This window comes from Tachysurus fulvidraco, chromosome 1 (genome assembly GCF_022655615.1).
Source record: "Tachysurus fulvidraco isolate hzauxx_2018 chromosome 1, HZAU_PFXX_2.0, whole genome shotgun sequence".
Lineage (NCBI taxonomy): Eukaryota > Metazoa > Chordata > Actinopteri > Siluriformes > Bagridae > Tachysurus > Tachysurus fulvidraco.
The window spans coordinates 41,261,447-41,276,389 of NC_062518.1; the positions used below are offsets into that span (position 1 = coordinate 41,261,447).

General features: G+C 37.4%; 1 protein-coding gene and 1 long non-coding RNA gene across 2 annotated transcripts in view; both read right to left on the reverse strand.

Moving 5' to 3' along the window:
- The window catches only part of LOC113645368 (titin-like), a 1,056,738-nt gene that overhangs the window by 961,561 nt on the left and 80,234 nt on the right, over positions 1–14,943 (reverse strand). Inside the window, exons 6-7 of the mRNA XM_047818848.1 lie at positions 8,476–8,763; positions 7,326–7,601 (exon numbers count right to left, since the gene is read on the reverse strand). Coding sequence (XP_047674804.1) covers positions 7,326–7,601; positions 8,476–8,763 — 564 coding nt within the window. The remainder of the gene's footprint in view (positions 1–7,325; positions 7,602–8,475; positions 8,764–14,943) is intronic.
- On the reverse strand, positions 10,619–11,241 carry LOC125145595. The gene is made up of 2 exons (XR_007143996.1): positions 11,100–11,241; positions 10,619–10,891 (listed from the first exon to the last, which is right to left on the reverse strand). It is a non-coding gene; the product is annotated as an uncharacterized LOC125145595 (long non-coding RNA).

Here is a 14,943-nt window from a genome sequence, read left to right on the forward strand (position 1 = left end):
TCTGTTAGAGAAGAAACACACAGTTCAGCAATAATGTAATCTTTACTGCACTAATCAGATTTAAAATGTAAAGCATTTTTTCTGTCTCTGTGATGTTACTGATCTCAGAAAAACAATAACTAGACCTACATCTTTTCTTAATATTATGTTACTTTACTAGTGTAGCCTCTTCATCTATTTCCAGCCCAGTTAAAAATACATAAGGATGTTGTAATAAATAAACAGTTATTGGTCAATTGATACATGCTTAAAATGTTAAATCTGTTTTTTGTTTCTTTTATTAAAGTTGTTCATTTCTGAGTGCTCATTTTCTAGAAAATATACATGATTAATTGGGCTTTTATTATTTCTTTAATCCAGATACTCTCAGGTCGAGGAGAGAAAGAGTGAGAACGAAAAGAAGTGAAGAGAGAAATAGCATGCTAGCAGGCTAATGGAGTGGCCATAAGGTGAAAATTCTGAGGTTGTGTATTTTTAAAGCTTGTAAGGACACAAGGTTTAGATGGTCAGTGAGATAATCTGATACAGTACAGACTTTAATGAAAGAATCTCAACTAGAAATTTATTTAAAATATTTATCCTCTTGTTATTACAGCGAGGGGAATGCAGTAAGATACAAAAAAGATGCAGACAGTGAGATAACCCAGGTTATGGGGAATTTGTGGCCTAATGGTTAGAGAGTTTGACTCCTAACCCTGAGGTTGTGGGTTCGAGTCTCGGGCCGGCCATGACCGAGGTGCCCTTGAGAAACTCAACGAACCCCCCACCACCACCACCACCACCACCACCACCACCAATTCACTGCTGTATGTGTGTTCACGGTGTGTGTGTGTTCACTGCTGTATGTGTGTTCACGGTGTGTGTGTTCATGGTGTGTGTGTTCACTGCTGTTTGTGTGCACTTTGGATGGGTTAAATGCAGAGAATGAATTCTGAGTATGGGTCACCGTACTTAGCTGTATGTCACTTCACTTTCATGTTTAATGTGATTCTGTTGGACTGTTGTTGTTCTGGAGACAAGTGTCTACTTCATGTATGTGGTCAGCTGCTAGTGGACAGAGACAGATGGACAAGTAGAAATTGTTGGATAATAGTAAATTACAGTAAATTCAAAAGTTGTTGTGGTGGCTATTTTTTATCAAAGGTTGCAAGAATGAATGTATAGATAGCATCTGTATATATATGTTTTAATAGTAGAGATCCTAAACCCACACACCCAGGGCCTATTCCATTTAATCTGAGAGGAATTGGGTGCTACATATATTTACAGTACAGTTCTGGACTAAGAGTCACTGCTCTTCCCTCTGCAGGTGTATGTATCACTGTCAGAGTCTGTAACTGAGCTGATGCTGAACTGCTGGCTTTCTTTGTATGAGTTCTCTGTGTAATAATTCTTATACAAACTGTATGTCCACTCAGTGTTTTTTGCGCTCTGTATCTCACATTCCAGTGGATCGGCAAAAATATTGGCAAATAACTTAATATCTAATATAAAGAATGAGAGAGGTCGAAATGAATTGCATTCTAAAAGACTCGATGTAACTGCTGTGATCAATATATTACACTCAGATGACCAAACAGGATTTATTAAAAAACATTATTCTTTAATATATGACAGATATATAATATATTATATGATCCCACCCCTCCTGATACCCCAGAGGGACTAACATCACTTGATCCTGAAAAAGCAGTTGACTGGGTGTACTGGGATTATCTCTTTTATACTCTGTAGGAGTTCGAATTCGGCCCAAGGTTCAGATCCTGCATTAAATTTGGCACATGCCCTTATTCAGATCAACATACATTTTATTTTATTTTCATAAGAGCCTTGTTGTCAGGGAGCTCTCTGACTCTGCTCCCGCGCGTGCCCCGCCCGCACGGAGCGGCTCGCCTGCTTACTGATTGCTCTCACCTGACTCTCATTTCACTCTCATCAGCCACCATATATAATCCCCTCTCTCACTCCCACTCACCGTCAGTTATTATCCATGGTTTCACTGAACATTTCTCGACACTCCCGTGTTCATGTTCAGCTTCGTGCTTCTCCCACGCGCTCCCGTGGTTAGTACACCGACTGCCTTTCATCCCCTACTCTCTGGACTTTGTGGGCCGCACCACCGGATTACACAGACTGCCTTGCTACTCTGGATCTTTGTGGGCCGCGCTTTTCCGCGCACCACCGGATTATTCTACTTCCGTGTTTTCACAATAAACTCTGTTTGCTTCCACTCCGGCTTCCTCCTCTGTGTCTCGCATAACACTTGTAGTGGATGCTTGGTGTATAACCTAACTTAGTGTATAACCTAACTATCTTAATTTATTTTCTTTTACCCCTGTTCTCTATCTTCCACACTCATTGCTACCAGAATATATAGCTGTGCACCCTTATACACTTTGTTGGATTATTCTGTGCCTTTAGTGACCTGAGGTTTTTGTTTATTTATTTTTGTTGGTAAAATAGTTCTATTTTCTGTTTTTGACATTGTTTTGCCCTTTGACTCTGTCTTGTGTCACCCTTTGGAATTCATCTCTGTAGATTTCTGGTTTTAATATACAGTAGTTTAATTTTCAGGTTTTGATCTCTGTGTCCATTGGGATATTAAACCTTGTTCCTCTCATCCTGACTTTACGCTAATGTCATGGACGGCTTGGACTTTTCCCTGTCTGAAGACCAGGGGGATGTTTCTGTTTGTGTATCAGCATGTTTGCACCACCCTATCCTTAATCTGTTCCTCCTCTGCACACCTGTTCCTTGTGTCTCTGTGATTGCTCTCCTTACATATACCTATTGTCTTGTGCTTGTGTGTTTGTGTGGTTTTTGTATGTTATGTTTCCTGGTAAGTTTTTTTTTTTTAATTTTGTTGCCTAGTGTTCCATATATTTGGAGTTTTATTTCCTTAACTTAATATACCCCTTTTTATATTATTCATGTAATTGGGTCTAATTATAGTATCTGGGAGGCTGTGGTGTCTGTTTCAGCTAAAACAAGTGATGAACAAATAAAGACACTATTTCTATGGATGAGAAGCACATGAAAGTCACTGAAAAGAAGGATGTCTATACTGGCCAGTGAATTCTATGCAAACCCAAAAACATTAGTTATTTGAAGCTGTATTTTGTTTTCTATTATTTTGTTATCCATTATTAATTTGTTTAAATTATTTGATGTTTGTTATTTCACTTTGAAATAAGTGAAATAAGTTCTAATTCTCATGTTAGAGACAGATCTCAATTTATTTGTAGTTTTGTAAAACAAAACCCAAAATAGCAGTGTATTTTAAAATTATTCATGACAAACATAAATACCCTAATAATTATGTAGCCTATGCAGTGTAGAAAATTAAAAATTAATGAATATTAAAAATTGCATTGTTATATTTTTACATAGTTTATACGCAGTACATTGAATAAATGGAATAAAAATGATGATCAAACTGTTAATTTGCTGTTGATGTTTATAAATTGTCTCTTAAATCCTAAGCAATACTGCAGACATTAGTGTTATTTTAAATTCTCTTTCTATCATTTAAACCTTTTCTGATAAATTGCACCATTGAAACTTTGAAATATATTTTCAATATAAAATCATAAAAGATTCAGATTAATATTAGGTGAAGAATTGTGTGGCTCGTAATTGTCAGGTTTCTTTCTAAAAAATTAAATAATAGCCCAGGAAAAATATAACAGCATCAGAAAATTTAATGTTGTAGTGATTCTTTATAAATCAAAAGAATCAGTTATTTTTAAATAAGAAAATGAAAGTCAATTGTAACTGCTGCTATAATGTGTCATTTATTTTATTTGTTTACAATTTTTCATTGAGAATTTAAGCTGTGTTTGTTGTTAAGACTTTTATGTATTATTCAATTTATTTTAGGTTGTGAGACTTTTATTTTGACACCTCGTTTCAAGAGTGTGCTTGAATGCTCAATTATCGTGAGACTTCTCGTCATTAAGGGCTAGCGGCAAGGATGGACATTTTGTATGCTCTGATGAAAAGTTTGTTCCAGTCAAAAAGGACTTGAAATGATCATGCCACTGGATGACGCAGTCGGTGAGAGTCTAGCAGAGAAGTAAACATTCAGTCCATCATCGATCACTTTTGAACTGTAGCTGGCTGGTGTAAAATACGCAAAAGCGGGGTAGCATCAACTGTGCTGAGACTGGAGAGGATGGAAGCAGGTAGTATGGATGATTAAGATGATTCTTCAGTAATTGTTAGTGAGGGATGGTCACAGATTACGGATTTAACAAACAAAAGGAAAAAATAGAGATTCTGAGTCAGATGACAACAGTACTAGAGTAGGAATAAACAAAGTAAGGAAAATTGAGGTAGAATACAAAGTAATGGTTGCATTTTCTGGAACAGTTGAAAACATCAATAATCCAATGAAACTTACAAAAATAATCAAGCAACGGAAGCAATGAAACTCAAAACAGTACAGAATATATCATATGCTCAAGCAGTCAAGCAAGTACAAGCGACAAATGGAAATCTGAGGGAAAATATCATTAATCAGTCTAAAGACACCTGCAGTCATAAATGTCTTGAGGATGGAAACTTGCTTGTGGTAAAGAAAATTAATTTTGTAGCATTTATAGCTGAAGTCATTATTGTTCAGCTCAAACAGACAAAAGAACTGAAAAGCTGAAAATTATTATATCTGCAGCGGCTCGACATCTTGGTATTACTGAAGTGTCAGTGGAACAGATTCAAATGATACTTGGACAAACTGAAGGAACAGTAGGGAAGGATGATCCTTTGGGTAGTCAGAGAAGTAAAAGTAAAATATGAAAATATTACAATGGAATGCTCGAAGTTTGATTGCGAATGGGCAAGAACTTAAAAGATTTGTGTACCAGCTAGCAGTTTTACCAGACATTATATGTATTCAGGAGACTTGGCTTTGTCCGCAGTTAAACTTTTGTATTCCGGGTTACAAATTGGTTAGAAAGGATAGAGTTGGTACAAATGGAGGAGGATGTGGGACATTTGTTAAAGATGTGGTGACTTATAGAGAAATAGTAATAGATATCTTAGGGGACTGTGTTGTTGTAGTGATGTGGACTCAGCGAGGGGGATTAAAGGTGGTAAACTTCTATAATCCTTGTAATCAGTTAACTTTAGATGATCTAAATATGACAAGAATCAAAGCTGGGGGAAATTTGATATGGTGTGGGGATTTTAATGCGCATAATTCACTTTGGGGTAGTACTTGCACAGATAATAATGGTAGGGTAGTAGAAGAGTTTATGGAGGAATATGCTTTAGTGAGTTTAAATAACAGGAAGGGTACTAGATTCAATATAAGGGATTCTTCAATGTTATGTATTGATCTAACAATAGTCTCTGGAACTATAGCTTTAGAATATAAATGGGAAGTACTAGAGCAATCTACATTGGGAAGTGATCATTTCCCAATATTATGCTATGTGGGATTGGAAATTTATCAACAAAATAAAACAATGCCAAATAGATGGAGATCTGATAAAGCCGATTGGGATAAATTTAACAGGTTATGTATTGATGGAATGGTGAATTATAGCTTAGATGATGATATAGATTTGTGTTCTGATCGATTAAGTACAATTATTACAAATGCAGCTGAAGAATCCATTCCTAAAGCAGAAGGTAAAGTAAGATTGAAAATTGTTCCATGGTGGAACGATGAATGCACTAAAGCTGTTAAAGATAGAAATAAGGCTTTTAGAGAGCTTAAGAAAACTTTAATACCTATAACTTTAATTAGTTATCAGAAGAAATGGGCTCAGGCAAGGAAGATAATAAAGCAAGCTAAAAGGAAGTATTGGCAATCATTCTGCTCTACACTAGGAAGGGAAACCCAATTAGGAGAGTTATTATGGGGTGTCCTCAAAAAAATGGTTGGGGTTTACAGAACTCAGAATATACCAGTACTAGTAGATGAAGGGAAAACAGCCGTGATGCACACAGCTCAGATAACCTAGGAATAAATTACAAGAGACGGAGAGAAGAAATATTAAAGCAAAATCAAGATATTTAAAAAAAAAAAAAGAATTGATAGTAAAATAGCTTTGGATGCTGCCTTTAATTTGTAGGAACTTAAAAGAATCTTAATGAGGGTTAGAAGTACTGCTCCTGGGAAAGATAGAATCTGCTATATTATGATTAAACAGATGGATGATGTAATACTTGACAAAACCTGGAGGGAAGGACCGCTATCATGGAAACAAGCAATTGTACTGCCGATTCACAAACCAGGGAAAGATGCTACTACTGTATAGCGGGAAATTATAGGCCGATAGCTCTGACGTCTAACCTCTGTAAAGTAATGGAAAAAATGATCGTTGATCGACTATATTATGTATTGGAAAGCAAAGGGTTAATGGCTCCTTACCAGTATGGTTTTCGAGCAGGTAGATCCACCCTAGATGCACTAATTAGATTAGAAACTGATGTTAAAAAGGCACTAGCAATGAAGGAGGTGTTAGTGGCAGTATACTTTGACATCGAAAAAGCATACAATATGATGTGGAGAGAAGGATTGCTGTTAAAGTTGCAAAGAATGGGAATTGAAGGAAGATTTTATAATTGGGTGTTAAGTGTCTTATTCGGACGATCAATACAAGTCAAAGTATGAAATACAATTTCTGAGATGGTGAAGGTAGAAAATGGAACACCACAGGGAAGTGCCATTATGATTAATGATGTATTCGAAGGAATTCATCCAGGAATTAAAACAGCTTCATATGCAGATGATGGAGCATGATGTGGAAGAGGGGAAGAAACGTAAAATATATAGTGAAAAAAATTCAAGAAGCAATTGAGATTGTAGAGAATTGGTCTATGAAAATGTCAAAATGGTCTTAGAAATAGAATATAGACATCTTTTGACATACTTCTAGACTGAAATCACTTCACACGCCAGCACAGGTGGTGGCGGTATGCACCATAAAGTTGGTATGCGACCCGCCAATAAATCCAAAGAAGAAGAAGATATGGCAGAATTAAAGACTCTTTCTCTCTCATAGCATGCTTTATTTTCTGTATTGTATGTCTGTAAAATGTCACTTTGTATTTGATTTCACTTTTTGTCGTTAATGTGATTATTTTGTTGATAATATTGTTTAGTTTTCATGGTGGATTTGGAGAAAAGACTTGTGAACCGCTTGTGTGTGTGTGTGTGTGTGTGTGTGTGTGTGCTTGACGGGAGTTATAGCAATATTGAAGCAGCCCTAAAATCATCATAATGAGACTTTTTTGCATATGATACAAACTGGGACAAAATCTAAAACTAGTGAGACATTTTACATAAAAGTTATAACATTCATTAACAGACTCACCTGATACAGAGAGTGTAACAGAATCACTCTTCTCTGACATCTGAGAGTCACTTGTCCTCCTCCCTCTGCAGGTGTATTGACCACGATGTGAGACTGTAACAGACCTGATGCTGAACTCCTTTTTTGTGGAATATTGGTACAATGTGTTACTGTCCCTAAACAAGTCGTACGTCCACTCAGTGTCTCCTCCTTCCTCTACATCACACCTGAAAGTCACAGTCTCTCCTATGAACACCTGAGTATCAGGTTTTATAGTCACTGTAGGTTTAGGACTCTCTGTAAGAAACAAACAAATCATTACTGTTTCTATTCTGTAGATAACCATTCAGAGTGTAGATACAGTATATCAGCTCACATGTAAATGATGAAACTCTGTCAGACAACAATCACCACTGATGAAGTAAATGTAGATCACAATTTTAATACAGACTCAGACCTAAAAATAATCAGGATTCTGTACAGACTGTATCTTCAACACAATTTATTGTCTGAATTACTTTGTGTTTAATAATCCTTTTTATTTTAATAAGATGAGACATCTTCAGAAATTCTGAATGTCAGCAAGTGAACAAGAAACTGAACATAAAAGATACTGTTCGAGTGACTGAGTATAAATTGTTTATTTGATTTGATTGTCTTTTTTCACGTGTAATAAATGGAAACACACACACACACACACACACACACACACACACACACACCTGTAATTAGTTCAGAACTCCTCTCACACACTCACTCTCTAATCTCTCACGTTCTATCAGATTGAGTGATTCACTATAAAAGTTCGACCCTCGTCCTCTTCACTCATTCACAATCAGTCAGGTCTCGACATTTTGATGTTTCTGAAAGAGTAACTTCATCAGGACCCTTTTACAGACTGAACATCTTTTTAAAAGCATTTTACGGGTTTTGTTGACATTTTCTACCAAAGTTAAACTAGTGTTTTGTGTCACTTTTTAATTTACCATCTCACCTCACACAAGTCCTGCTCAGCTGTGTTCACACTGTCTCTCTTTAACTTTAATAAAATGATTTATCTGAAAGTCTTCTCTGTAAGTAGCTGTGTAAATGTTGCTATATTCTGACTGCATTTAAATGTTTATATGTTCAGTGTTGTACAGAATCACTTAACAAAAAGTCTCTTACTCACCAATAACATTTAGTGAGAGTACATTACTGTAGTCTGTGTAGAAGACTCGGTTTTCTCTTCCAGCTCTGCATCTGTACTGACTTCTGTCATAGACTTTATCTGAGCTGAAGGTGTAGGAGTCTGATGTAGGAGTCCCAGTCTTAGTCTCAGTCCAATGGCTCTGTGTGTATTTGGACCAGTAAAACTTCCATCCAGCAGACTGTGGTGTCAGTGTACAGGACAGATACACTGTGTTTCCTCTCAGTACATCTCCTTCAATGTTTGATGTGAGTTGAGGTTTAGGTTTTTCTGTTAGAAATGAAACAGTTCAGAATGTGAAGTAGTCTTTACTACACTAATCACTTCTACAGTGAAACATTATTACTGTCTATGTGATGAGGCTAAACAACTTGTTTATTAATGTTTTAGTTCTGTTTAATTTGGATAAAAAAACAACAACAAAATGCAAATCTACACATGACCTATTTACTGTTGTATTCTGATGCCCCTTATGTTGTGAGTTCAAGTTTAGTTTTTTTGTGTTAGAGAAGAAACACACAGTTCAGCACTAATGTAATCTTTACTGCACTAATCAGATTTAAATTGGAAAGCATTTTCTTCTGTCTCTGTGATGTTTCTGGTCTCAGAAAAACAATAACTAGACCTCTATCACCAACAATAACTAGACCTCCATCCTCCATCTTTTCTTAATGTTATACTACTTTACCACCTATAGCTGGAATCAGCTTCCAGAAGAGATCAGATGTGCTTCAACAGTAGACACTTTTAAATCAAGATTAAAAACACATCTGTTTAACTCTGCATTTACTGAATGAGCGCTGTGCTGCTTCACACTGACTGCACTTTTTATCCAAATCACTTTTACTCCTGTTTTATTCTTTTTAACACGTTTTAAACTGTTTTTCTTAAAATAACATCTATTTTCTTTAATTGTTATTTGTTTTTGTTATGATTTTATGCTGTTTCTTATTTTTCATATATATATATTTTTCTCTTTTATAAACTGTTTCCTAATTTCTATGTAAAGCACTTTGAATGACCTCTGTGTATGAAATGTGCTATACAAATAAACTTGCCTTGCCTTGCCTTACTAGTGTAGCCTCTTCTTCTATTTGTAACCTAGTTAAAAAGGAAGTTGTAATAAATAGACACATAAATAAATAACTTATTGGTCAGTTGATAAATGTTTTAAATGTAAAAATGTTAAATCTGTGTTTTTTTTAATTAAATTTATTAATTTCCAAGTGTCGGATAAGCGGTAGAAAGTGAGTGAGTGAGAGTGAGTGAGTGAATTTCCAAGTGCCAATTTTCTAGAAAATAAAAGCTTCATGACTCTTGAGAAGTAGTTGAATCTGTGGAAGTTAATTGCAGTGTTTGTTTTTGGTGTAGTTGTTGTGGCTCTGAGGTTAAGGCTCAGATTAACACCAGAAGCTTGTGTGCTCAAATCCCAGCACCACCAAGATGTCATTGGGCAAAACCCTTCAGCTCAGTTGTGTCCTACATCAAGCAAGGTACAAAAGTCTACTGGGATACGTTATTTTATATAACATTAAGGTATCACAGTACTTTATTGTAAATGTGTGTCACAGGTGTTTACTCTAAATCTGACACTACTTTACTTTCCTGCCACCTCAAGTTGTAGTAAAGTGTATTTTGGTTTTGGCAGATTGGGATGACAAAACCTGCACCACCAACTGCACACATCTGTATTTATTTATTTTCAACCCTCAACTAAACATACTGATATTTACTGTGAAGCCACAGCAGTGAATCTCTGAAATCATTCGTTCAATCGTGTGATTAATCAATCGGTTTCAAACATACAAAATCATGACAGTAACATCAGCTTTAGACTATTAAGTAAAGAACATGTTTTTTATACAGATCAATACAATTAAAAATAAAATCAAAGTGAAAAGACTGGCTAATAAGTGATGATTTGTGTCTTGACCAGAAATAAAAGAAATTTGAGGTATTAATATAGAAAAGTACAAATTTCTAGTAAACAGACAGGAGGAAGCTCAAAAGTCATTAAAATGAGACTGGGTTACAGTTTAGCTCAATGAAAATCTGAAAGATGAAATTACTGATATATATTTTCCTTGCCAAAACAGAAATAATGAGGATAAACTCACAGACTTACCTGATACAGTGAGTTTAACAGGATTACTGTGCTGTGAGAACTGAGAGTCACTGCTCTTCCCTCTGCAGGTGTATTTGCCTCTGTCAGTGTTTGTAACTGAGCTGATGATGAACTCTTGTGCTTCTTTGTACAGGTTCTCTGTGTCATCTTTCTTATACCAGCTGTATGTCCACTCGGTGTCTTTTGCGCTCTTTATCTCACATTTGAATGTCACAGTCTCTCCTCTGAACACGTGTTGATCAGGCTTTATAATCACCACAGGTTTAGGTTTCTCTGTGTAAAATATATAACAGTAAAATCATTATTTTAATGATGTAATGACTAACAAATAAAATGTAGATCACAATGTGTAATTCTGACTCAATGCTAAAAATGAATAAAGTTACTGTTCTGAATTTGTGACTGCTTTTAACTCGATTCATGTTTTAATTACAGCATTATTGAGTGTAGTATATGCAGTGACTGGTTTATTTCAGGTCACCCCAGGAGTTTCTGTGTAGTTGTTATGTTCCTTGTTGTATCTTGTAAACAATAACAGTCACGTGATTTTGTTATAAGCTTTAATTTATTAATAACGTAACACGCACGTGCCCAGTTTCGTGCCGCTTCCAACATACACGTGGTATAATTCTTCGTCAGTGAAATACAACACATACCAACATCACTACTGACCCCTACTGGTCATTATTAGTTAGAACACAACATGACATCCTTCTCCCCTTAACTTGAAAACTTCCACTTAAATTATTTTCAACATATACATTTATGGGAATGTCGTATAACAACCTCAACATAACTTATTGCAATATCTCAACCTCTAGTTATGAAATGTTTTTCTCTTTTTCTCTATCATTTCACAAAGACTTTAAGATATTCTGGTGCTTTTCTTTCTCTTGCTGAACGCCTCACACAACCTGTTTGTGAACTCTCAGGCTGCTTTGTCTCTCCAGTACCAACCAGCTCTGGTTTTGTAAGTCTTGGTTCAGGGTCTGTGACATCAGGGTCTCCAGTTTCTACCAATCCTTGTGATTGAACTAGAACATCAGCTTGGGAAACAATTTCAGAATTTAGAACCTCTTCCTGTTGTCGACTGAACAACTGGTCAACATGCCGACGTACCACTTGAGCATTTTCTAGACTCACTCTGTATGATACAGGTCCTGTGATTTCTGCAATTTGTCCCTGCACCCATTTTGGTCCATAACCAAAGTTCCTGGTATACACAGCATCTCCCACTTCAAAATATCTGGGCTTTGCCTGTTTATCATGTTGTTCCTTCTGACTCTTTTGCTTTGTTTCAATCTTGTTGTTGAGGTCCGGATGTATTCTGTCGAGTGTGCATCTCAACTTCCTTCCCATCATCATTTCTGCAGGTGATAACCCTGTTGTAGACTGCGGTGTCATTCGATAACTGAACAATGCACGGTGTAACTTGGTCTCAATGGTGTCTCCTGAACTTTTCTTTAAGAGATCCTTCAGAGTCTGTACAGCTCTCTCAGCAAAGCCATTTGATGATGGATGATACGGAGCAGCCATAACATGTGTTATTCCATTTCTTGACATGAATTCTTTACATGCCTCACATGAAACACTGAGCATTGTCTGACACTATGACTTCAGGAATGCCATGCACACTGAAACTGTTCCTCAGGCACTCACGAGTGATAGCTGTCGTTGCTGAATTCTGGGGGTATGCATCTATCCACTTAGAATGTGCGTCAATTAAGATTAGAAACATTTTACCCATAAATGGACCAGCATAATCCATACAGTATGTACACGTCTCCAGGGCTTTCTTGGCCACTCCCACAGATGAAGTGGTGCACACACAGGAGTTTTTCTCTGTTCCTGACATATTTTACAGCTTTTGACTTTAGACTCTATGTCCACATCTAGTTTAGGCCACCATAGGTAGCTCCTCGTCAATCCTTTCATCCTCGACACCCCTGGATGAAATTGATGTAGTTGGTCCAGCAACACTGAAAGTCCTTTCTCAGGAATGATAAGACGTGCTCCCCACAGCACACAACCATCTTACACACTAAGCTCCTGCTGTCTTTTTTTTTATAAGGTGAAAAATCCACTGCATCGCTATGATCAGGCCACCCTTTCAGTACATACTCACAAACTCTAGAGAGTACAGGATCTCGTGCAGTCCAGTGCTTGATTTGCTCTGATGTTGTAATTGAGCTCACCCCTTTTTCCAGCATGAACACCTTTTCCTGCTTACAAAGCTCCTCATGTTTTTCTGGAAGGGGAAATCGGCTTAGAGCATCCACATTTCCATTGTCTTTTCCAGCTCTGTATGAAATGACATTCATAAGCACCTAGCAGCACGGCCCATCTCATTATTCGTTGTGAGGCCATTTGTGGCACAGTTCTGAGCTCATTTAAGAGACTAATTAGAGGCTTGTGATCTGTATAAATTAGAAATTTGCGTCCATACAAGTATTTATGGAATCTCTTGACTCCAAACACTACAGCAAGTCCCTCTTTATCTAGTTGTGTGTAGTTTTTTTCCACTTTTGAAAGTGTTCATGAAACAAACCCTATGGGTCGTTCTGTTCCATCCGGCATCTGATGTGCTAATACAGCTCCTACTCCAAACCGTGAAGCGTCACAGGCAAGTATAAGGTTTTTTTTTAATCATAGTGTACTAACACTTGACTTGACTGCAGTCACTCTTTAGATTGCCGGAAAGCTTTCTCTTGCTCCTCTTTCCAACACCAGGTAACATCTTTCTTCAGCAGTTTGTGTAGAGTTGCTAGAAGTGTTGAGAGCTTTGGTAGGAAACGGTTATAATAATTCAACAGTCCCAGGTACGCTTTAAGCTCTGTTACTGAAGTTGGTGTTGGTGCATCTTTAACTGTCTGCACTTTTTCAGGGACAGGATGAATCCCTGTTGCATCCACTCTATGTCCCTGGAATGTGACTTCAATTTCCATGAAGTTGCACTTTCCCCATTTTAATCTCAGACCGGCCTCCATGTATATAAAACGAGGTTTTGCCTCACTCAATCTTTGCCTTGGTTTCTTTTAGTGTTCCCAGTTCCTCTTTGAAAACTGTCTCATGTGCCTTCAAAATGTCCTGTAACCTCTCAGAACTACTTTCTATGTTGTTGATGTTCTCCCAGCTGAGTTTTAACTCTGTGAGCCATGCTCGTCTCAGCAGATTTGGTCCTGATCCAGCCACCACGATTGCTGGTAGTTCTTTGGTAATACCTTTGTATTTTACTTTGACTTTTGTGGTACCCAGAATGTTCACTGACTGTCCTGTGTATGTTTTAAGGTTGACCTTGCTTGTAATCAGAGGCAGTTTCTTTTTAGCATCCAATTTGGCATGTTCTGCTTGTGATAAAACAGTCACACTGCATCCCGTGTCAATCTCAAATTTCACTAGGCATTCGTTTACGGACAACATTTGTATGATAGGGGATACATGGGGTATGCTTGCCTCTGTACTATACATGGTGTATACTTCCTCTCCAGGCACCTCTTTTTCTTGGTCTTGGAGAAAATTTGCTCTTTTGTAATTTTCCTCCCCCCCATCTTGAAGTTTTCTTGCACTTATCTGCTTTAGTGTCTTGTAGTTTTACTCTACACACTCTTCTCAAATGTTTCCAGCTTTCCACAATTGTAACATTTTTCCCTTGCAAACTTACAATCCTTTGGCCCGTGGTTATTTTCACCACAACAGCAGCATGTCCCTGTACCACCTGACGTTCTCATTTCTCTCGCTTCCATCTGGAAAACAGTGGTACTGTGCCTGTGTCCTTTCTCTCGGTTCATATCTGCCATATCTTTATTAGCCGCTTGTATAGCCTGTGCTTTTCTCAACGCCGTCTCAAACGTCAGACCATACTCTGCTAATAATCTCCTCTGTATGCTACTGTATCATCGTTGACTCCGCACACTAACCGGTCTCTTAGCATGACAGTGAGTGTGTCACCAATGTTACAGTCCTGCGCTAGCTTCCTGAGCTCAGCCACATATTCCGCTATACTTTCACCCAAGCGTCTGTTCCGTGAATTAAACTTCCATCTCTGGACTATTTCACTGTCTTTCGGATTAAAGTGCTTAGTCAACAAACTCACCAGTTCATCATGCATCTTTGAACCTGTTTTTTCAGGGCTCAGCAGATTCCTCATAATTGTGTATGTCTGCGCTCCGACACAGCTCAGCAAAATGGCACGTTTTTTTTCTGGTTCATCCACATCATTTGTCATGAAGAAATGATTAAATATCTCGCAATATTCCTCCCACAACTGCGACGTACTATCGAATGGGGCCACGGATACCACCATGACAGCCATCTTATCGTCCAGT